This window comes from Paramormyrops kingsleyae, chromosome 14 (genome assembly GCF_048594095.1).
Source record: "Paramormyrops kingsleyae isolate MSU_618 chromosome 14, PKINGS_0.4, whole genome shotgun sequence".
Classification (NCBI taxonomy): Eukaryota; Metazoa; Chordata; class Actinopteri; order Osteoglossiformes; family Mormyridae; genus Paramormyrops; species Paramormyrops kingsleyae.
In genome coordinates this window covers 1447675-1469442 of record NC_132810.1, presented here as the reverse complement: position 1 = coordinate 1469442, position 21768 = coordinate 1447675, and the positions used below count along the sequence as shown (strand labels likewise).

Sequence of the window (21768 nt, the reverse complement as noted above, 5' to 3'; positions counted from 1 at the left end):
CCTTACAACAAAAGGCTTCCGTTTTTTTTCATCTCAGGCTGCCCCACGTCGTGCCACACGCCACGAGTCCTAATACCTCACTTCCTGCTCTGTGGCAACTACTGTATCAGTAATGACACCGAGGATTCAGAGGGGATATGCTAATACAATTCTAATAGGGGTTCCAGTTGTGACACTAAGGGACAGTGTGCTCTCTGTGGGAAGAGAGGATACTGATGCATTAGCAGAGCAATACTCCCTTTATACCATGACACTGATTTCATTTGATGCCTCATTTACAATGTTTGAGCGTTCGCATTTTATTTGAAGTGTTCAGTTTCACTTTTGTTTGTGACTGCTCATGACAGAATTGCTTAGAATGGATTTCCTTAGTGAATGTTATGTCTTTCACCCCTCTACGCATTTGTCACAGAGCACAACTAATACATAAAAGTTTAAGATAATACCTTTTAGATAATACCTCACAAATAATACCTGTACTTTGTAAAGTATCGTTAAGATGAATTTGTATAATTTATACATATTAGAAAGTAATGTATAATGATGTCACCACCCTGTGTTCAATCTCAGGTATTAAAAACTAAGTACGTCCAAGAAAATACAACCAGAAATCGAGTATTGAAGGAGACTTTGTGAACAAAAATTAACTGGACTATTTTTAGGGTCGGCTTGCTGCCCATGGCCAAAGGATTATGTTGACGGGCAATTTGCCCACGTTGGCAGAGCTTGAGATCTAACATCATCTGGTCTCTGCTGGCTCTCTGCCTACATACAGTAGGTCTTTTGTGAATGTAAAAGGTGTTAACACAGGTGACTGGCAAGTGCAGTTGTTATGACCCTGTGTGGTGGCTGCATGTTTGTAAGGATACTGAATGGGATTTCATCTCCTTGCCCTGCACTGAGAGGTATTAGGGTTGGCCGAGAAATGGACATTCATGTTACCATAGTTGTCATTGTTTTTTTTTCTTCAGATTCAGTTTAGGGGAAATGTTACACTGTTTTTGTCTGTCTGTCCTGAACTAACAGGTACCAGTGATTACGACTGGCTATGAAAAGAAATCAGTGTGTCTGACAAGGGGCCAGGGTTTCTGTAAGGTTTCCCTTGAAGATACAACTCCCAATGTAAATTTGTTACTCTAACAGTATGAAATACTAATCTGCTTTTGTTACCATTTTGGTTATTTACCTTCTGATATTAGTAATGTAAGAAGTAGAAACTGGTTTGTCTCGTAGGTCTGGACACTTCCTTTAGCTCTGCTTTTTGTTTAAACACACATGGGTTATAATTTATAACTTTGTCTTTTACTTATGTAGGGTTCACGTATTCCTTATATTGATTTCTGTTGGTGCTGCTGTGTTGCCCATGTTACAGGATCCCAATGAAGGACTGTCCTTGTCCTGTCCAAGGAGATTTAGCTAATACTTGCTGAAATCTGCCTGGTCACAATAGCATTCTTTGTTTAATGATGTCATTGTAAAGGCATTCTTTATTACTGGTATCCTAGAATATCACTGATTAATGGTCACCATTCGCATTATTTTGAAGCACTGAAAAACACATAGTAATGTAGCCTTTACTTTGAAGCTGCTTTCACCTATGTTAACAATGGTTATCTTCTTCGTTATTTTTTTTATGGCTATGGACAACATCTAGGGAATGAGAGAACTGGTTAAATCCTCTTCCAACAGTCGGTCTAATCTCTGTAACCTCATGATGGAGCCCCACAGACTCTAATCACATCGGATGATGATTACGTCGTACTAGGATAGGGAAGGAGGCTCAAGAGGGAGTTCTTCTAACCAGATGTCAAAATCAGTGGAGGGGAACTGATGAGCAATTTAGCATATTTCACCGAGGCAAGCCAGAAATTCTCACTGACCTCTGTTTTGCCGGAGATGTAGTCCTTACATCCTTGAAGGTTACTGCCATTATGCTCTGGATTTCATTTCATATGCAATTACAGCAACGCACGATTTTATACATAGCTAGATTCCTATTTAATACTATTGAAATAATCGTAATTATAAAGATACTCTAGAAAAACACACCATGCAGAGATAGAATTGTGTTCCCATGGAGTCGGGGGAATAAACCATAGAAGACCACTGGGGCAAATAAAATTAAAATTGCCATTTTGGTGAGAACAATAAAGTCAAGTCAAATGCTCACGCTTTCTCATCACAACATCTGAGGATTCTAGTCCAGGTTAATGGAGGAGAGAAAAACGGAACTTACCAATTTATACCAGAAATGGGGCAGATGGAAGAAATGCATTTGAATAATTGCAGTCTGAGATGCACAGTGTTGATTTTATATTTCCGCTAAGATTTACATCTTAAACTTCAATACTTATATGAACTTAGGCAATTTTGAAGATCACTCATTTAAGTTTATTGTGTCAAAAGCAATGAACTTTTACAGCCTAAATAATGAATGGGTGTGTGGAATGAAAGCCATTGGAAAATTAATTAAAAACTAAGGCTTACCCTCATCTAATTCCAGTCTGGCATTTTATTTGGTGAAATTAGAGTAATCTAGAGTAGAACACTATGTTCATTTCCAAATGACACCATTTTAAAAAGAACCGAAATAGTAAATCACACTACAGTGTAATTAACATCTATCCAAATTTACTTAAACCAGGTTTTTTTTGCATAAAAACCCCATTAAGGGAAAGTTATCCGTCCTGCAGCTAACGCACCTGTTCGACCGTTCATTTTGTAATCCACAGCACGGCCCACAGGTCATTCCTGGATTTCCCTTCATTTTGTAATCCACAGCACGGCCCACAGGTCATTCCTGGATTTCCCTTCATTTTGTAATCCACAGCACGGCCCACAGGTCATTCCTGGATTTCCCTTCATTTTGTAATCCACAGCACGGCCCACAGGTCATTCCTGGATTTCCCTTCATTTTGTAATCCACAGCACGGCCCACAGGTCATTCCTGGATTTCCCTTCATTTTGTAATCCACAGCACGGCCCACAGGTCATTCCTGGATTTCCCTTCATTTTGTAATCCACAGCACGGCCCACAGGTCATTCCTGGATTTCCCTTCATTTTGTAATCCACAGCACGGCCCACAGGTCATTCCTGGATTTCCCTTCATTTTGTAATCCACAGCACGGCCCACAGGTCATTCCTGGATTTTTCTTCTTTGCCAGGGGAGGAATTGTTAGAAGTATTTTAATATATTCTATGGCAGTGTTTCTGAATCCGGTCCTCGGGGACCCAGTCAGGCCACATTTTTACTCCCTCCCAGCTCCCGGAGCAAAACTGTGGCCTGTCTGTGGATGGGTCCCTAGGGAGCAGATTGGGAAACACTGATCTATAGTGTCATTCAAGTATATTCTTACTTTGATTTTGTTATTATTATGTCAGAAGTATCACGACCCTGTCCAAGATAAATAGCTGGAGGAATCATGGGTGGATGGATGGATGGATGGATTTACAACATCAGTGACATCTGACATGATTGACCCAAAAATCTGGGGCACATTCCTGAAATGGCAGATGGTCTCTGAATTGATTTCACCGGAGCATTTAATTGCACCTCTGAACTACTGAAAGTGTTTCTGGTGGTAGAGAGAGAGGTCACATGCCCACTGGACTGTGACTCTAAATGCCTGAATATTGCCTAAGCCTGCCTTTTTGAATACCAAATGCAATCCTAACTACATTAATGTACCAGCTAATGACTCCATTTTTTTCAATCTTAGTGCAAAAATAAACTTTATTTTTCTTTGTTTCTTATTTATGTTATCTACCCAGTGGATTCCTTGTATGGTCAACTAATGGTTCAGCCCTGTGATGTCATGGGGTTTGTATATACTACTGTAATGGTTCAGCCCTGTGATGTCATGGGGTTTGTATATACTACTGTAATGGTTCAGCCCTGTGATGTCATGGGGTTTGTATATACTACTGTAATGGTTCAGCCCTGTGATGTCATGGGGTTTGTATATACTACTGACAGCTCACAGGTCACAATCAGCAGCAAATAGCTCAGTATATGTGCCCAGTATAGACAACATAAAAATGATCTTATTTTATATAAATCATTACATTAAGACCCTCTCCTTCAGCATTGAAATGCATGTATCTATACCTCTGTAGATATTTAAGTCTCAAGATACTTTATGCCTAAAACTGTAACCTGATTTTTTTACCAGATATATATAGTACCAAGTATTTATACTGAACAAATATATATAAATGGCATGTACACCAGCATAACAACAATAATTACCTTCAAGTGAGACATCGTATTAATATTCCAGTTTGCACTAATTGTTTCTCAATTGCCAGTGCGACATCCTGAAAATTTTCAGTCCACATCCATCAAGTGTGCTTATCCATGGGGTAAAGAACTGGATTTGCAAACAGATCTGTCAAGGGTCTGCTCAAGTTGTCCTTAGCCTGCTGTTAAGAATTATGCTTTAGCGCATTTTGCCTTAAGGCACAGAAATTATGGACAATTTGCATAAAAAAGTAGCAATTCAGCAATTAGTATTAAAATGGTGCACGTTGAATTTTTCTGTCTTTGAGGTTATTAATGCTCTAGCACATTTTAAAATGAATGGTAGTGTTTTCAGTAAACAGCGTATACAGAATTTGGCTGTAACCAAATGAAAACTTCCAGAATATAATGTGCATACATGTCTCTTATGGGTCTAACCTGATTTGTGAGAATATGATCCTGAGTAAGTTTTCACTCTGGAAGGAAGTAAATGTCATATACAGAGACTATGGAGGCAAAAATCAATCGAGGTGGGGGGGAGGGTTGCTAGATACTTGACCACTGGTCAGTTGTTTGAATGTCGTGCATTAAAAATGAACAAGGGCCCAGAAAATAATTTTCTCTAGATTGTGATTAGTTTTGGTGTCACAAATACGGTTCACTGCTAAAACACTTACAAATGAAGCTCTTAGTTTTACTGCACTTTTTGTGTAAATTGGGTTGAGAATTGCAGGCCTGTCTATAGTGACGCTTAATTCTGGGCACTAACAAGCTAGTCATTTCTCTGCAGACTCCTTTCAGATATGGATTACAGCTCTCAGCCAAGTTTCGACTGACACGTTTGGGTTGTTATCCCGTTTCCTCCCTAGATGTGGATTAAGGAATCCTGCTAAAAAGATAAATCCTGTCCTTAAAGAGCGGTGATTTACGGGATGGTACAGTGAGCCGATCGAGTGGCAAAACAAATGAAAAAATACACAAAGGCCATATATACTCACGGTTTCTCCATCCCTTATTGATGGAGAATCTGAACAAGACTGAAGCCGGACACATCTTGCTGTCTTGTGCAGATAATGTAATCTCTAGTTGAGGATTTGTAATTTTGTGTTTAGAGGACTTTGTAGAATTAGAGAGAATAACTGCTTGTTATTTTATTCCCTTGTGTCAGCCTTATGTATAAAAAGCAGGACAAGGCAGTAGATCCAAATGCTTCTTCATGCATGAAACAACGCAACAAAAATCTGATGACCTAGCAACTCCTAGGGTCCAAAACCTCTGCACCAAACTCAGAATAAAATACCATTGAAACCCAAAAATTGACATTCTTTTTGTCGTCCCCCCCCCCATCACCATGTGGATACCTTCTGACTTTCACATTATGTTTGGAATTCTGGAAGTGAAGGTATTGTTTTATTTTTTGTAAGTTTTGTTACCAGTTTTAACTCATTTGTGCCACTTTTTCCATGCTGAGCTTTTTGAGCAGATAGTGCATCTTTAAGATCTGAGCTAATTTTGTTATTGAAATTTGAATATTGAATATTTTTGTGGAGCCAGCAGCAGACACTGTGTATGCATCAGACAGCGCCTGAGGATAAATTGCTTGCCAAATTCCTGGCACCATACAGTTGTTTTCCTGATATTAGACTTTCTTTGTGACATTTTCTGTAACTCAGTTCTTATATGCTTATTTAAGTATCTTGCAGTAATATCTCACATGGTAGTTATTTTTCATACTCACCGTGAAACACTAAATCTTCAATCTCTCAAGCATACTGCTAACCCATACTGACCCCACTAAATCTCTAACATGAGATATGTGTTACATGCCTACAGTGACCCACCACTGAAAGGTCTAAGCTTCAACTAAAATAAGAAAGCAACCAAAATGACATAAGCTACTGCTATCCAACATTCATGGGATACTAACTGAAGATTTGCTTCAGTGCTTCCCCAGCTCTTCTAGACGTGTGAAGCACATGGAGATTTCAAGCTAATTTGGTTTTGGAGGAATGTTTCCCTTCGGTACCATTTATGTCGTTTCACTAAAAAAGGTATGACTAATTGGGGAAGCGATATGGGTTGGGGATAGAAGACAGAGGTGCATTTGGATGTGATTGTTCTTTCCCTGTTAAAAAGGATGCCTTATTTAAAGCAGATGGTGCTTTTGTAAGTTTGTGGAAAAATACAGCAATGACGTTGCAAAAGACTAATGTTTTTACTGCCTTGAATGGATGGTGTTTACGAAATGGCACAACGCGGCAAGTTAATTATGTTATATTTTAGAGAAACGTGTGTCTCATCATGTATAAGAAAACTGGCAAATTACACATTTGAATATTTAGGTAAGAGGTACATTTTCTTCAGGGTTGTTTTGACTAGAGGTGCACTGATCCCACCTTTTCAGTGTCGATACGATCCCAATACCAGAACAGAGGGTACCGATATGAGTACCGATATGAGTACCGATCCGATACATCGCTCTTTTTTTTTTTTTAAAGACTAGTAAATACAAATTAAGAAATGCATGTCAAAAAAACCTTTAATTAGGCTACTAGAAACATCTGCAGCAAATGTTGTGGAAAATAGCCATTTAACAGAGATTGCAAATAAAATCCAAATACATTACATACTTGGTTAAACACACACACACACACACACAAACACACCCAAAGTAAATAAATAAACTGCACTCCCATTCTGTCATTTAAAAAATTGTGCAAGTTAAATATTTCAAATAAATAATCCAAGATATTATAAGTAGTGCTAATATAGTGCGATGGCATTTTCATAAAACATTTTGGAATAATGAACAATTCAAGTAAGAACATTGTAGCAGCAGCAGCAACAAAGTAGATATAAATGGCTAACAAGTAGACGATCAGAAATGACAGTAATGATCGCTTTCTCGCTCAAGTCTCAAGTTCACTTAAGCACCAAGGGTAAGTTTTTCTTTAGGAAGAACAGCATTTCTGCTTTGTCTGCAGTTAGTCGACGACTCCTTTCACCTATAACATTGGACACTGTGCTAAACAATCGTTCACTTTCAACACTGGTAGAAGGGGCACAGAGAAATTTGACAGCAGTTGCAGCGAGGGCAGGAAACCGATGCTGGTTGATTCTCCAATACTGGAAAGGGCTGTCAGACCGGGGAATAGTTTGCTCTGCCAAATACGTCTGTATCTGACTAGAAGTGCTTGTGATGCTTCTTCCTGCTGTGGGATCTTCATGCTCCTCCAAAATTTCTTCAAACAAACTGCTTAAGCTGCACTGGCTTGTACTTGTGCTTGGCCTGGCTGCTTCCAGGCAAAGAAGCTTAGCTGCAGGCTCACCTACTATGGTTGATGTCCTCTGCAGAATTTCCTCCATCTTCTCAACCTCTCGTGCCAGAGCATCCTTTGCAGACTTGGCCGTGTCTTTTCTTGTGAAGTATCTAAAAAATAGAGACAGCCAGAGGACAGCACAAGCTATTAAAATTATATTCGTATGAGCAAAGGCTTATTTAAATTCCACCTTGTTACACTCCCTGCCATCACACACAGTATTTAACTGGGATGGAGACAAATTAATATTTGTTTTTATGGCATCCATCTTAAGCCACTCCTCCTTGTCATTTGCACTAGCTGTCTTTGCCCGTATCTGACGGCTAGCATGGAGTTCCACAGACTTCAATATTTCCAAAATCCTCCAGCTTAACTTCCCAGGTATAGTTTCTGTAAAGTTTCAGGAAATTATCTGCCCCTTTGCAACTCCACTTCCCATGGAAAGTTTAACACCGTTTTTTTATAGTGCACAGACAAAAGGTACAACAAATGGACTGTGAGGAGAAATTTGACAAAAAGTGTACAGAGATAATAAGAAAAAAGAATCGCACACCCTACCTTAATTTTAATATGTATTTTTGTTGGATTTATGTGTTGACCATAATTATCCGACTACTACAAATTTACAATTTCTATATAAAATTTAAATGCACGCTTTAAGCTTTAATCCTACCTGTCTTTGTATCGTGGATCGAGTAAAGTGGCAATCGAGTAAAGCGGTTCATCTTGGACTTCGCCGAATCGTCTGTTGACAGCTTGTAGCAGCGTAGTTTTCATGCTTTTGATCCCGGTGTCAGAATCGTCCTGCCGAGACAGCAGACGCTCCAGAACACTGATAGCTGGAATAACGTCAGCTGTGGTGGAGGTGGATGAGCTTATGTTTCTGGTCAGCTCTGCAAACAGGGCAAGTATATTCATAGTTTTCTCCAGTAATGCCCACTGGTTGGCTGTAAGTTTTACCGGCAGATTGTGGTCAGCAGCATAAGCACAAAGGGCTCTCTTCTGCTCAAGGAGGCTCGCAATCATCTGGTGCGTACTGTTCCACCTCGTTTGCACATCTTGTTTTAAGCGTTTCTGAGTCATTTGCAGTTCAGTTTGAATATCTTCCAAGAGAGTACACGCAAGTGGCGAATGCTTAAAATGCCCCACAATTTTTCTCGCACTGGCAACAGCGTCACTTACACTTCGCTGCGATAGCAGCCCCTCGTGTATCACAAACTGCAGAGATTGCGCAAAGCAGCCCAAGCTAGCGATTCCCAAGTCATCCATTGCTTTTTTCATATTGCTTGCGTTGTCTCGCACAATTGTGTGCACTTTCTTTAGAGAGATATTCCACTTACCCAGCATTTCTCTGATGACAGTTGAAATTGAAGTGCTAGTTTGTGATCCACAAAGTCCTTTAACTTGTAGCACCACATTCTGAAAGTCGTAGCTTTGCGGGTTCACCCAGTGCACAGTTACACTTAAGAGAGACATGGGGCACACAGCCGAGCTCCAAATATCTGCAGTGAAGCTCATCGACTGCGCATCTTTTACTTGTTCCTCAATGAGCGTCATCACTCTAGAGTACTGTTCAGGCAATGCTGTCTCCGAAATGTATTTCTGAGATGGTAAACTGTACCTTGGTTCTAGATACTCCATCAGGCGACGAAATCCCACATTGTCTACGACAGACAGTGGCTGATCATCCAAAACAATGAATTCTAGTACCTTTTCTGTTATTTTCGCCGCTTTCGGGCTATTGTTTGGAAGTTTTTCGTGACGACTATAGGCTTCGGGCAGAGTCAGTTGTTTTTTCGACTCTTCGTCTTTTTTCTGTTTGGCTTGTCTGAACTCCTCATGTTCCTCCGTGTGATGATTTTTAAGGTGCTTGATTAAATTCGTTGTGTTGTACACCGCGACGCTACTTCCGCCTCTTGAAACTTTGATTTTACAAAGATTGCAAATCGCGGTGCTACTAGTTGTTGTTTCAAGCGTAAAATACTTCCAGATTGCAGACATGCTTGTTAGTTCGCTTTGCAAGCATGCAAGTCGCTTTTGCTATTGTCACCCTGATGTTCTGACGTCACAGCAGGCGGAAGTCACCGCGCTCACATCCACTGAGTGGCAGAAAAACCGAGCAGCAGCGTTAGTGTTCAGGTTGAATGCGCAAAAAAAAACATCTAATGGGAAAGAGCTGTCGTACGATTGATTGTACAAATCGATTTAACAAGAAATAGGAGCTATCTTTTCTCCAGACCGCCGAAAGCTCGATAAGTATCGGACGTGGATCGGTCACATGGCCGATACCCGGTCACATGTCCGATACCCGATCCGTCTAATTAGATATGGGTCGATGCCGATACCGATCCCGAATATAGGGTCGGTGCACCTCTAGTATTGACCTCAACTCTCTCTCTCTCTTCTTTTTTTGCCTATGCCATCTTGTTCTCCATGACACACATGGAGGTGAGATCAAGCTTGGGCTTCTAGGATTCACAGCACTACCACCATGCAATACCCCAGAAGATGGGGGTTAAGGGCCTTCCTCAAGGGTCCAACAGCAGAATCAGTGTGCCAGCCCTGGCAACCGTCCAATCACAGGCACAGGGTCCTAAGCAGTTGAGCCACACAGCTCCTTCCATCTTATCCCGCAGCCATTCCCCTCTGTTTGTATCTTCTCTTATTCACATTGGAAATATTATCTGCAAGATAGGTTGTAAGATATTTTGTGTTGTATGTCATGTGAGAGACAGTGGTGATGTAGGAGGTAGAGGGCTACATTGCATCAGACGGTCATCAGTCTGCTTGAGATACAAACCATTCAGCTGAAATTATTGATGGGTAATAATATCAAGGAGAAGTGATTCTGCGTTTGGGTCCTAAAATCATGCTTCTTTTTTTGCCTGGCCAGCAATGCAGGCCTAGAGCAGGATTTAAAGGTCTTAATCCAGGATATTCTCATGATAATTGTACTGTCCTAGTGCCCCACTGCTCTGCACCTTCTAACGTTTCACTCCCTGCCAACAGCCTTGATCTCCAAGTGGTAATTAGCTTTCTCCAATGTTCTTACATGGGCACTGCTGTACCTGTCAAGTTTTCATGATTCACAATATCAAATGCAGTCCATGATCAAAAAGATAGTCGCAACGGAGAGTTCTTGTTCATTCTTTAATCTCTATTTGATCGCCTATGAATGAATTTCCGCCTCATTTTCAGTAGAAAAATACAGTTACCAGATATATGTCACAACATAAACAGTATTGTACTATAGTGTTACAAGTGCCCTTTTTGGCTTTTATCAACAGTCACCAAAATCTCCCAAGGGCACCCCCTCCCCGATTATGAAAACTTATGGGTTGGCCACGCCCCCCCCCCCACCCCCTCCGGTTTGAGCACCTGTCGCTCGATAAGTCTGTGTACGTCACTGCATGACATCACACGTCATAAGAAGACTTCATTGTTACCTAATGTATTTGCAGAGACTCTCGCCAAAATGCCTTCGCACCACACATATCACTGTTATTTAAAACTGCCACATTCATATAGGCTCCCAGGCATGGTTGCCATAACAACGGTGATGTCGTTCTTTTTCCAGTTATTTTAAAGTTGGTTTCTCCTCATTTTCCAGTCCATCCGGTAGGACCGGCATTTCCCAGTCGGAGACGGGCACCCGTCCACATATCCGTGGATCATGGCAGACGACGCGGACATGCGCAACGAGCTGGCAGACATGCAGCAGCGGGCAGACCAGCTGGCCGATGAGGTGAGTGCCGCCGAGCCCCTGCGTTTGCACGTTACATCAAAGCGGGACAGGGAGCTTCATCGCTCACCGAGAGCCCCTGCCTTTGCACGTTACATCAAAGCGGGACAGGGAGCTTCATCGCTCACCGAGAGCCCCTGCCTTTGCACGTTACATCAAAGCGGGACAGGGAGCTTCATCGCTCACCGAGAGCCCCTGCCTTTGCACGTTACATCAAAGCGGGACAGGGAGCTTCATCGCTCACCGAGAGCCCCTGCCTTTGCACGTTACATCAAAGCGGGACAGGGAGCTTCATCGCTCACCGAGAGCCCCTGCCTTTGCACGTTACATCAAAGCGGGACAGGGAGCTTCATCGCTCACCGAGAGCCCCTGCCTTTGCACGTTACATCAAAGCGGGACAGGGAGCTTCATCGCTCACCGAGAGCCCCTGCCTTTGCACGTTACATCAAAGCGGGACAGGAAGCTTCATCGCTCACCGAGAGCCCCTGCCTTTGCACGTTACATCAAAGCGGGACAGGGAGCTTCATCGCTCACCGAGAGCCCCTGCCTTTGCACGTTACATCAAAGCCGGACAGGGAGCTTCATCGCTCACCGAGAGCCCCTGCCTTTGCACGTTACATCAAAGCGGGACAGGGAGCTTCATCGCTCACCGAGAGCCCCTGCCTTTGCACGTTACATCAAAGCGGGACAGGGAGCTTCATCGCTCACCGAGAGCCCCTGCCTTTGCACGTTACATCAAAGCGGGACAGGGAGCTTCATCGCTCACCGAGAGCCCCTGCCTTTGCACGTTACATCAAAGCGGGACAGGGAGCTTCATCGCTCACCGAGAGCCCCTGCCTTTGCACGTTACATCAAAGCGGGACAGGGAGCTTCATCGCTCACCGAGAGCCCCTGCCTTTGCACGTTACATCAAAGCGGGACAGGGAGCTTCGTCGCTCACCGAGAGCCCCTGCCTTTTGCACGTTACATCAAAGCGGGACAGGCAGCTTCATCGCTCACCGAGAGCTTCAGTTTTTAAAGAGTCTTCATTTTCACATGTTCTGTTTGCATTTGAAAAAAATGTTATGAAACTTATGAAATCGGTATAAAACTTATGAAATCGACAATCCGTCTGCCAGTTTACCGGTCCATGAAATTTTTGTCCGATGTTTATCCGGACATCAAAAGTACTTATCCTAGTATGCTTGATGGATAGTTTCATAAAGGCCTGCACAGGTCCCTGTCATGGTGGGGATGGAACCGCATTCCTTGTAGTCCCTGAAGATCTTGCTAACTGTGGAGCTTTACACATACCTCATTACTCGTACGTGGCAAATTGCATGTAACAGTTCGACTGGCGTCGCATTCAGGACAGCCCAGCACCGCAGGTCTCCATTTGCGTCACAAGCAGCAGCAACACGCAAGACTGCAGGACACTCGTACATGGGACACTGCGTGAGGCAAAACCAGTGGCTCATTGCCGAAGCAGATTAAGTGATTTCCAGCTTCTCATCTCCGTCGTCTTGTTAAGGGGGCGATGTTGGTGTTGCGTCTGCAGTCGCTGCCAGTAATGGCTGGTCTGTGCCTGAGTCACAGTCTCATCGGAGGGGACAGCAGGGCATTGCCCTTCTGGCTGCTGCTGAGACTAGGCCTCATGGCCCAGGGTTTTGGGTGGGCCTGGGGAGGGACTTGATGAATCACCCCTCTGAGCCGGGCTCATTTGTACCATCCTAATGCATCCATCTTGAAAAATGAGACTTTCACACCTTTCGTGTCCAAATGAGGTGAGACAAGTCAGACCAAGGCTGATCTAAGCCCAACTTGCCTGCTGCACCGTGTCTTTAATTATTACTAAATGGTTCCCAAGGAGGATTTGTTCGGGAGATCTTGCACCTTCAGATGTGCTGACGGCCCAAAACTGAGAGTGTTGCAGCATCAAATAGACGTTCTAAGCTATTCTCTGGGGTCTTTGTGCAATTAGCTTCCAGCCTCTTGTCTTTCTGCAGCCAGTTCTACAGTTTAACACTTGCCTGTCTGTCAGAAAAGGACTCTTTGGAGTGTATTTAGCCATCATATTTTTTAACCCAAGTGTCCAAATCAGGATAAAACATACAAACTGCTGCAAAAGTTAAGAACATAAGAACATAAGAACATAAGTTATATACTATAAACTGGTCTTTCACATACCCATTTTAAAATGGTATTCAAGTAAAGATTTAAGAAGAACCCCAGAATCTGATCCCTCATTAGATAGATGCTAGCAGTAGATGTGGAATCTTTTGTTACCACACTGGTTCCTTGTTTGCCTCAGCAGATGTTGTGTTAACTCTGTGTTTGTATAACCACACGGCATTATCTGCTCAATCCCTGATCGCTGATATGCCGCGTCCTGTCGACTTTCTCCCTGAGCCACAGTGTTCTGTGGTTGTCGTTTTAAACATGCATGGAAGATCTCATTCCACAAAATCATATAATATACTTTGTGCGAATGGACTTATAAAAAATTAATTAGCAGGTAATGCTACACAGCAGAGTGCAGAAATAAGAGCGGCAAAGCAGGGGCGGGGGCGGCTGGGGGTCGAGCGGGGTGGTGGTGATCTGGTAGAGGTGTCCCTGAGCAGCCACTAGAATATTGGAAATAGAGGTGACACACCTACATACTTCCATGGTAACATGCAACCTGCTCAAACTACAGAAATGCGTCAACAAATAGCACAATTCATGCATTGAACATTTATAGCCAGCTAACTGCATGCACACTTGCATGTATATGCATATTATTAGTAAAAGCCCATTTCAGTAACAGAGCAGACATAGTTTTATGTAGACAAAATGGTTAGAATTTAAATAATAGAAAGCAGTTCATAAGGTTATATTTTGTACAATCGTGTGATTTACATAAATGTTGATATTACTTTTTTACTCTTGCTACTCATCATAAACATTGAATATATAATTTCATTATAAGCATGAATTACGTTTTATTGAGCAGCAAGAGGAAAAAAAGAATGAAATCATTCTTTGGCATGTATTATTCTTGGTAATTAAACTTTATAAAGATTAAAAAATTTTTAAATGCATATATTTGTAACATTTATTTTAATACAAATGATTAGTTTTCATTGGAATTTAGGAATGAGGAAGTATTTCGTGGTCACTTATCAGATAACAACATGACTGGTTTATGGCAATTGCTTTAGCTACCAGTTCTGGAATGGAAATCTAATGTTCTTCTTCTTCTCTTTCCAGTCACTGGAGAGCACCCGTCGCATGCTGCAGCTAGTGGAAGAGGTACAAAAATGAAGTCACCCAAACCTATTTTTGTCACCATCTCCACACAATATTATATTTACCCCATTATTACACGATTTGTGGTCAAAATTCATTAGATTCTCTTCAAGTAGGTGGTCATAAATGAGCAGATGTTTAAATCCTTTTGAAATGAACGAAGTATTGCGATGGACTCGCATCCCATCCAGAGTGGTGGACCCTGTGTTTTATCCTTTGCTTTCTAGAATAGGTTCCAGGCACACAAAGACCTTGCTTCAGAAAAAAAGGATGGATGGATGGATGGATGGATATATACAGTATATATTTCTGTTTTTACTAGATTGGGGCAACAATTGGTATTCAACAAGCAAACTTACATTGAGGCATCTTATTATTAAGGAGCAACAACGGAACATAGTATCAGATGATATTTTTCATTGAGAAGTGGCCAATAACTGCATTCAGAGGAGTTCATTATTTGTGCAGAAATCTAATGGAAACTTTGAATACTTTGACAGCCAGATAAGGGGTTCGCATGACTCATTTACCGTAAGAGGCTGGGAATTATCAGCTTGACACAGAGAAACAATTTCTGTGACTTTTGGTCATTTTGGCAGAGACGTGGAAAGTTCTGTGTTCTCTTTTCTGACAGCTTCTCTGGTACTGAGCAGAGCGAAATTCAGAGCTTTCACAAGAGGGCTCAGTTGCCCGGAGGGTCGTGTCTGTTTGTGTTGATCCGCTGATCACAGATGGAGCCGGCCTGGCTAGCTGCTTGTGTGCTGTGGGTTTCTGAGTTCCTTCAGGGAGAACACGAATCTGGACTGGAGCCTCTGTCGGTAGTGGATTGTCTCCAGGGAGCAGGGCCTGAAACACACTTCCTGATCACGCTTGATGCAGAGCTCATTTAGTACAGATTCTAATAGAAATAATTATGGTGGGGATAATCAGTAGAAAATATTGTGTTACATGTTACACGTTTATTAGCAATAAGCACTAACCTTATTTGAGATACTTGCACAAGTTCAACTTGCACAATACTATGGAAGAACACCGAAGAAAAGAAAGCATTGATTGGCGAGGATCTTGCATCAGATGTCGGGGATTTACTGGTAAATCGGATATTGCCACACTGACGGAGAAACCTGAGAGGCAAATTCTGGGAACTAGAGGAGATCCGCAACCATTGAAGGTCATATTGATTCTGGCGTCAATGCTTGCTCATATCACATAGTCCAGTAAATTACAATGTCCAGAAGAATAAGTTCAATATCTGTGCCATTGTTCAGAACACCAGATATGATTCAAAAGACCAGATAATGAGGAGTGACAGTATTAATTATGTTTTCATAAAGTGATGTAAAGTAGAGCTAATTACTAAATACTGTTGAAGACATTGTCCAATTAATATATAATACTTAAATAGATCATTCAGTACTTTTAAGAGCAGTTAAGTGGCATTCATACTTATGGTTAAGTAAAGACTGTCGTTGGTCAATTTAGCACTTGGGTCACATAGCTTGGGTCATATAGCTGACATATTTTTTACAGTATTCACTTTCCCTCTCTGTCTTATAAGGTAACAAAAGTCTCTTCATGGAGATGGATGGTCAGGAGAAGAGGCAGCTCTGTCATTCTGCTCAATGATATCAATAAAAGCTCTGACCAGGGATCCTACTGTCATACTGTCAGCGACCTGGATAGTAAAGATGGAACCTTGAGTGGTATGATGTCTTTATGGTGACTGTGCAGCTGCCGTATTTCCTAGCTGTACTCACAGCTAAAGATTTTGTTTCCAGTTAACCTCCATTGAGTAGGTGTCATCGTTTTATTAGTGACTTAAAGACAGGCTGTATGAAAATAGTGTAATAATTGGTTAATCTGTAGAATAATTAATGAGATTTGATGTTCAGAGTAAGTTCTGATGTGAATAATACAGGACTCTGGTGTGCTGGTTCACCAAGCCCAGGGTATTATGGAAAAAAGAAAGGCATTAACAGAAGTGGACAAAGTACATAACTCTATTACTTGAGTCAAACTATAGATACTCCTGGTGAAATATTACTAATTACAAACCTGTGTGTGTGTGTATGTGTTTGTGCTCACGTGTGTGTGCATTCATGTGCATGTGTGCATCGGGTAGACAGTGGAATTACTATACATGCAACTTCCCCAGAAAATAAATAAATAAAACCAACTTAAATTCCAGTTGCACACCTCTAGGTTTATAAACGCCCAAATGCAAGTTGACTGAGTGTTGAAATAGTTTACTGTGATTGTTTTTTTCTCCTGTGACAAACACAATAAGACCTATCACATTTTAGAAAAGGAAATTTGTCCCCTGAATTTAAAGCTATGCTTCAAAGCAATCAGTAACGAGAGCCATCATAGAAATGTAGCGGAGTCAAAAGTACAACATTTGTCTTTGAAATGTAGTGGAGTAGAAGTCATAAGTTTCCAAAAAAAAAACTGATTCTCAAGTAAATTACAGATAAAATGCACTCAGGTACAATATTCAAGCAAGTGTGCTTGATTACCGTCCCCCCCTGGGAATTAGCGTGGCTTTTTTATTAAGAATGTCAAAGTTCAGTGACAGAATGTAGGGAGAAGAAGTGGATTCTGGGAGAGGTCAGAGACAAAGCTACACCTGATCTTCTTAAATCGCAGCTTCCCTTGTGTCCACTGGTGCACAGTGACATTGTTTAAGCAAAATTCCCCATCTCCCAGCCAGGGACTGGTAAATGTGAAGTTGATGATGTCTTCCTTTGATGTCAGACACACGAGTTATTGCCACGATGCAGGGACAGACCTCATGTCACACTGCTTATGATATAAGCAGCCTGTTACGCACTTGCCTTTAAGTGACAGCATGGCATTTCATGTCTCCCAGCACAATTTACTGCAGGTCTTATTACTGCGGTGTCGGCAGGCACTGCGAGAGTCCGAGGCGTCGACTGCTGCTAGTTGTCACTATCAAACCACCAGGAAAATTGAGCTGCGTGGCCTCTGAATTCTCCATAACGATGTAACGTAGCAGTCATTCCCAGTGTTTGGGGTGACAGAAAAGTAAGCCATGAGCTCATAGCAAATGTGTAGTTGATGAACGATATACATCTGATTTTTTTTTTTTTTGCATAATGTTCAGCCCCCACAGCTTGAGATCTTATCAGGTTACGTCAAAAGTCAGATTTTATTATAAACCACTGACTTCATGTTATGTGTATTGGGTGGGAGGTGCCATGTACAGAAAAATGGAGAAAGGTTATTTATATTGCAGTGAAGCTGTGGTATTTATAATGGTATCAGCGCACTAAGCTGTGTGCACATCGGTAATTAGGTTTTAAGACATCACTGTAGTTTTTTGTTTTTTTTGCTTGTTGCATTTGTTCCAGAAAAACATCTTGTTTTCAAAAACCCAAAAGATAGAACAGAGATGAACTCCAGTCCAGACAGATTGTACTCTACTATTCATTTGCCAAGGACATCATAAGAACTCAGTCTGCAGTTAATCTCATTTCATTAGATCAAATTCCGACCAGAAAACCAATTAGGAGCTTTTTGAAATTGGTTTGATTTAGTTATTGTCATTATCATACTTATTTATGTTGCGCTTTTCCATTTTCTGTTCTTAATGTTGTAGCGCTTGTGCTGATTTGGTCCAATCTTCTTTTGGCCCAGTTAAATCAATTATGGAATATGTGATGACATAAAATAATGCAGGATATGATTTTAAACAGAGGCCTTGGTGGGTCAATGAATAATGTGGAAAAGATTTGATTTTCCATACATGGAACTTCCATCCTGTCCTCCCATCACAATAATCTATCTAACTTACCATTATACAATGGTCTAGGCCCAGTTTATATCTGTTTATTTTAGCTTCTGCTTTTTAGCTAGAGCAGCATACAATGTTTGAGAAAGCAGGCTCAGACCGTTCCTAGAAGCAGTGTCGTTGTGAAGGGCCTTGATCTACAGCCCAATGGTGAAATTACTGACTTTCCAATCACAGATACAGCGTCCTAACCTGCTCAGCCATGCACCATCAGGATCTAGTAATCTGATTAGTTTTGATTGAACTCCCCCTGAAGTTTATGGATTTATAGTAGTCTGGGCTAAATGTAAGTAAAGTGTAAGTGTAGTCCACAGTCCAGTTTTCTACAGGCCGACTCCGTTTGCTTCTCAATCTCCATCCATCCATCCATACATACATCCATACATACATACATCCATACATACTTACATACATGCATGCATACATACATACATTCATACATACATGCATGCATACATACATGCATACATACATGCATACATACATACATACATACATACATACATACATGCATACATGCATACATGCATACGTACATACTTACATACATCTTCCAACTACTTTTCCAAGACTGGGCCATTTGGGGGAGAGGAGGTGTTTTCAGGTTGATTCCAGGGATATGAGTCCATTGCAGATAGTCTTCTATGTCATGTTTTCATCAATCCCTTTTGCACTCTTTCTCCCTATATCCTTTGGGCAATTTGTCACTGCCATTGTCTGGGAGTAGAGCAAAGATGCTGGTATCAAGACTTTGGTCATGCTGGATGAGCAAGGAGGTAAGTTTGGATTATTCAAATGAGACCTTCAAAGAACCTTTCAAGTCTTGTTTGATGTTTAACATGCTTTAAAAAATTCTTTGGCATTACAGTTGCATAATTTAACAAATCTAAGATTATATTTGACATTTAATGTTAATTATTAGTAATATCAATGTTCACCACACTTAATAATAAGGCAGTTTTATGTGTTAAATATTTTTGATGTTATATACACAGTTTATAGGCTAAATAGACATGTGTAAAATAGATTATACAATTTGACAATTATCTGTTGGGAAAGTGTGGACTTATGTGTGCAGTTATTCCATGCAGGATTATTAATCACATTGAATGTTTGGTAACACTTTACATTAACTGCACCTTCGTAATGCATTCAGTCATGCATTCATAGAACATTCAGTGCACCTTCATAATGCATTCATAAAACATTCATAAGCAGCATGTAAGTATACCTTAACATCCTAACAGCTTTAATTTACATTAAGAAACATTATACTATTATATGATTATAATGCTTGTTATTATTATATAATGTTTGCTATTAATTTGTATTAAAGTTGTTATATGTTAGGATGTTAAGGTATACTTACATGCTGTTTATGTATATTTTATAAATGCATTATGAAGGTGCACTGAATGTCCTAAGAATGCATTATAAAGTCATTATGAAAGTGCAGTTAATGTAAAGCATTACCCAATGTTTTTATTGTTCTGTCATATAGTGCATTTGTTTTGCCAACAGCTTTGCCCTCTTAACCCCAATTTCTTATTAATTGTTATTAATAAGGTTGTCTTTTCTTTATTACTGCAACGTGTTTTCCTGCTTAAGATGGCTTAAGTATTGATGTAAAAATAATCGTGTGTAATTCCACAGTCAACTCTTCTCGTCTCATTCATTCTGTATCGTTGTTTTTAAAAAAGTGACTTTATAGGTCACATGTCAAAAATATATAATTGAAACCAGGGTTCCAAAACAAGCCTTCTTAATGGGGCAAAACGTCTGGCTGTTAATTACAAAAACTTTCCATAATAAGTTACAATATTTTTATAACCCCTGCTAGTGTTTTTTCATACTAGTACTTTATTCAAGGTGAGTTCTGATCTGATCTGTGATATGATATAATACGTATTACTCATAATGCATTAATCGACATGAAATCCAAAGACGAGAGACATCTAACTCAGTATGTTATTTTACATTCAGATGCCTCACATTTTGCCATAACAGATACTGAAAAGCATTGCCATTACAAAGCACAGGAATATGTTTACTGCACGAAAATATTCCAAAGGCTTTTTGGACATCGTGTCATGACATGGATGTTTTTACCCACAAAACGTGCGTTGTATGGCTTATACTGTACCTGATATCTCAGCCCACTTTAACTGCCTGTTTTTCAATAAAGCCAATTATAGCTATTATGGCTAGAATTTATTTGGCTCATTGAAACAACTGAATTGCAGAAATTTCCTTTAACAGTCTGAGATTACATGTGCCGCACAATGCATTCTAGGATCACTATCATCTTGAATTCATTAGAATTTAAGTGAAGCTACCCTGGAATTTATTCAGCATTACAGTGGTCCCTTAAGTATAAAAACATATGAAATTATTATGACATTTATAAATGAAATTGAAATTTTAATTTTACCACTCAGGTCAATATGTAAAACATTTGAAATTTAGACAAAGGAACATTAAAATGTTAACTAAACATGCTTACCTGAAATTGCTTTGTCTTCCAAAAGGAGAAGGAACCTTAATTAACCTGTCAGTGTGACATTAGAGTAGCTGTTTAGTATGTAAAGTATATCTTCTCCCAATGCTCTTATCTAGCATAGGGATTTTGTTAAAGTTTTCCTCAAGCCAGGGACTACCAAATGAAAACACACACACCATTTATGTCTGATTTTATAAATAATTATAGACTAAGAGCCAGGAGGAAGTCCTCCTGGAATAATTTTACTTGAAATGGAGGGGAAAGGCTTCTAGGATGGTGCCAGTATTAGATGTGGAACAATGAGGCTACGCTGAGAAAGACATTTATGACCTTTTTGTTGAAAGAAATAAAAGAGCAGAGGTGCACAATGTGCTGATTACTTGGCAGCTAACACATTAAATCTAACACATGACGACATCAGCAATGCATTTAGTTCAGTTTTCTAAAATGTTTCTACTGCTGTTCTGCAGACCTCCAGTTCAAAGCCCTTGACCTATCAGTATCGTATCAGCGTAATCTTTACATAATTGTTATTAATAAGGAAACAACTTAGAGATTATGAAACATGTACTGGAACTATAAACTGGACTAAATACAAAGAGAATCTATATTGAATTCATAAAGTAAGGACAACCTTAACAAATAAAACACTGAATTTTTGAATTTGGTAACACTTTACTTGAGGGGGCACAAATAACGTAATTACTCAGTTGCTACTCAAGAACAACTCATGAGCTAATGTAGTTTCTGCATGAAATTAATGAACCATCATGATTGATTGATGATGACTGAAGATGGGGTCAGTACAGAACTAGCACATGATTATTTCATGGCTAATTAAGTAAGCATGTAATACTAATTTATTCGTGCCTCGTCAAGTAAAGTGT

General features: G+C 40.4%; 2 protein-coding genes across 3 annotated transcripts in view; one reads left to right on the top strand and one right to left on the bottom strand.

Annotated features, from left to right (window-relative positions):
* snap25b (synaptosome associated protein 25b) overlaps nucleotides 1–21768 on the top strand; it is a 38702-nt gene that overhangs the window by 9600 nt on the left and 7334 nt on the right. Inside the window, exons 2-4 of the mRNA XM_023838765.2 lie at nucleotides 11172–11306; nucleotides 14532–14573; nucleotides 19109–19157. Of these exons, the coding sequence (XP_023694533.1) occupies nucleotides 11235–11306; nucleotides 14532–14573; nucleotides 19109–19157 (163 nt within the window). The 5' untranslated portion in view covers nucleotides 11172–11234. The remainder of the gene's footprint in view (nucleotides 1–11171; nucleotides 11307–14531; nucleotides 14574–19108; nucleotides 19158–21768) is intronic.
* LOC111857673 (zinc finger BED domain-containing protein 4-like) lies at nucleotides 6770–9601 on the bottom strand. 2 transcript variants are annotated; one of them, XM_023838763.2, is made up of 3 exons: nucleotides 8902–9601; nucleotides 8235–8454; nucleotides 6770–7671 (listed from the first exon to the last, which is right to left on the bottom strand). In XM_023838763.2, the coding sequence occupies exons 1-3, from the start codon at nucleotides 9560–9562 to the stop codon at nucleotides 7164–7166; spliced, it is 1389 nt and encodes a 462-aa protein (XP_023694531.2). In that variant the 5' UTR covers nucleotides 9563–9601; the 3' UTR covers nucleotides 6770–7163. The 2 variants fall into 2 exon arrangements, with proteins under 2 accessions (XP_023694531.2, XP_023694530.2); XM_023838762.2 differs by having other exon boundaries at nucleotides 8235–9601.

Excerpts from the sequence above, each read along its gene's own strand:
- LOC111857673 (XM_023838762.2), bottom strand. The coding sequence starts at position 9,562 with ATGTCTGCAATCTGGAAGTATTTTACGCTTGAAACAACAACTAGTAGC. Across the intron at positions 7,672-8,234 it reads GATCCACGATACAAAGACAG|ATACTTCACAAGAAAAGACA; the intron begins GTAGGATTAAAG and ends TCTATTTTTTAG.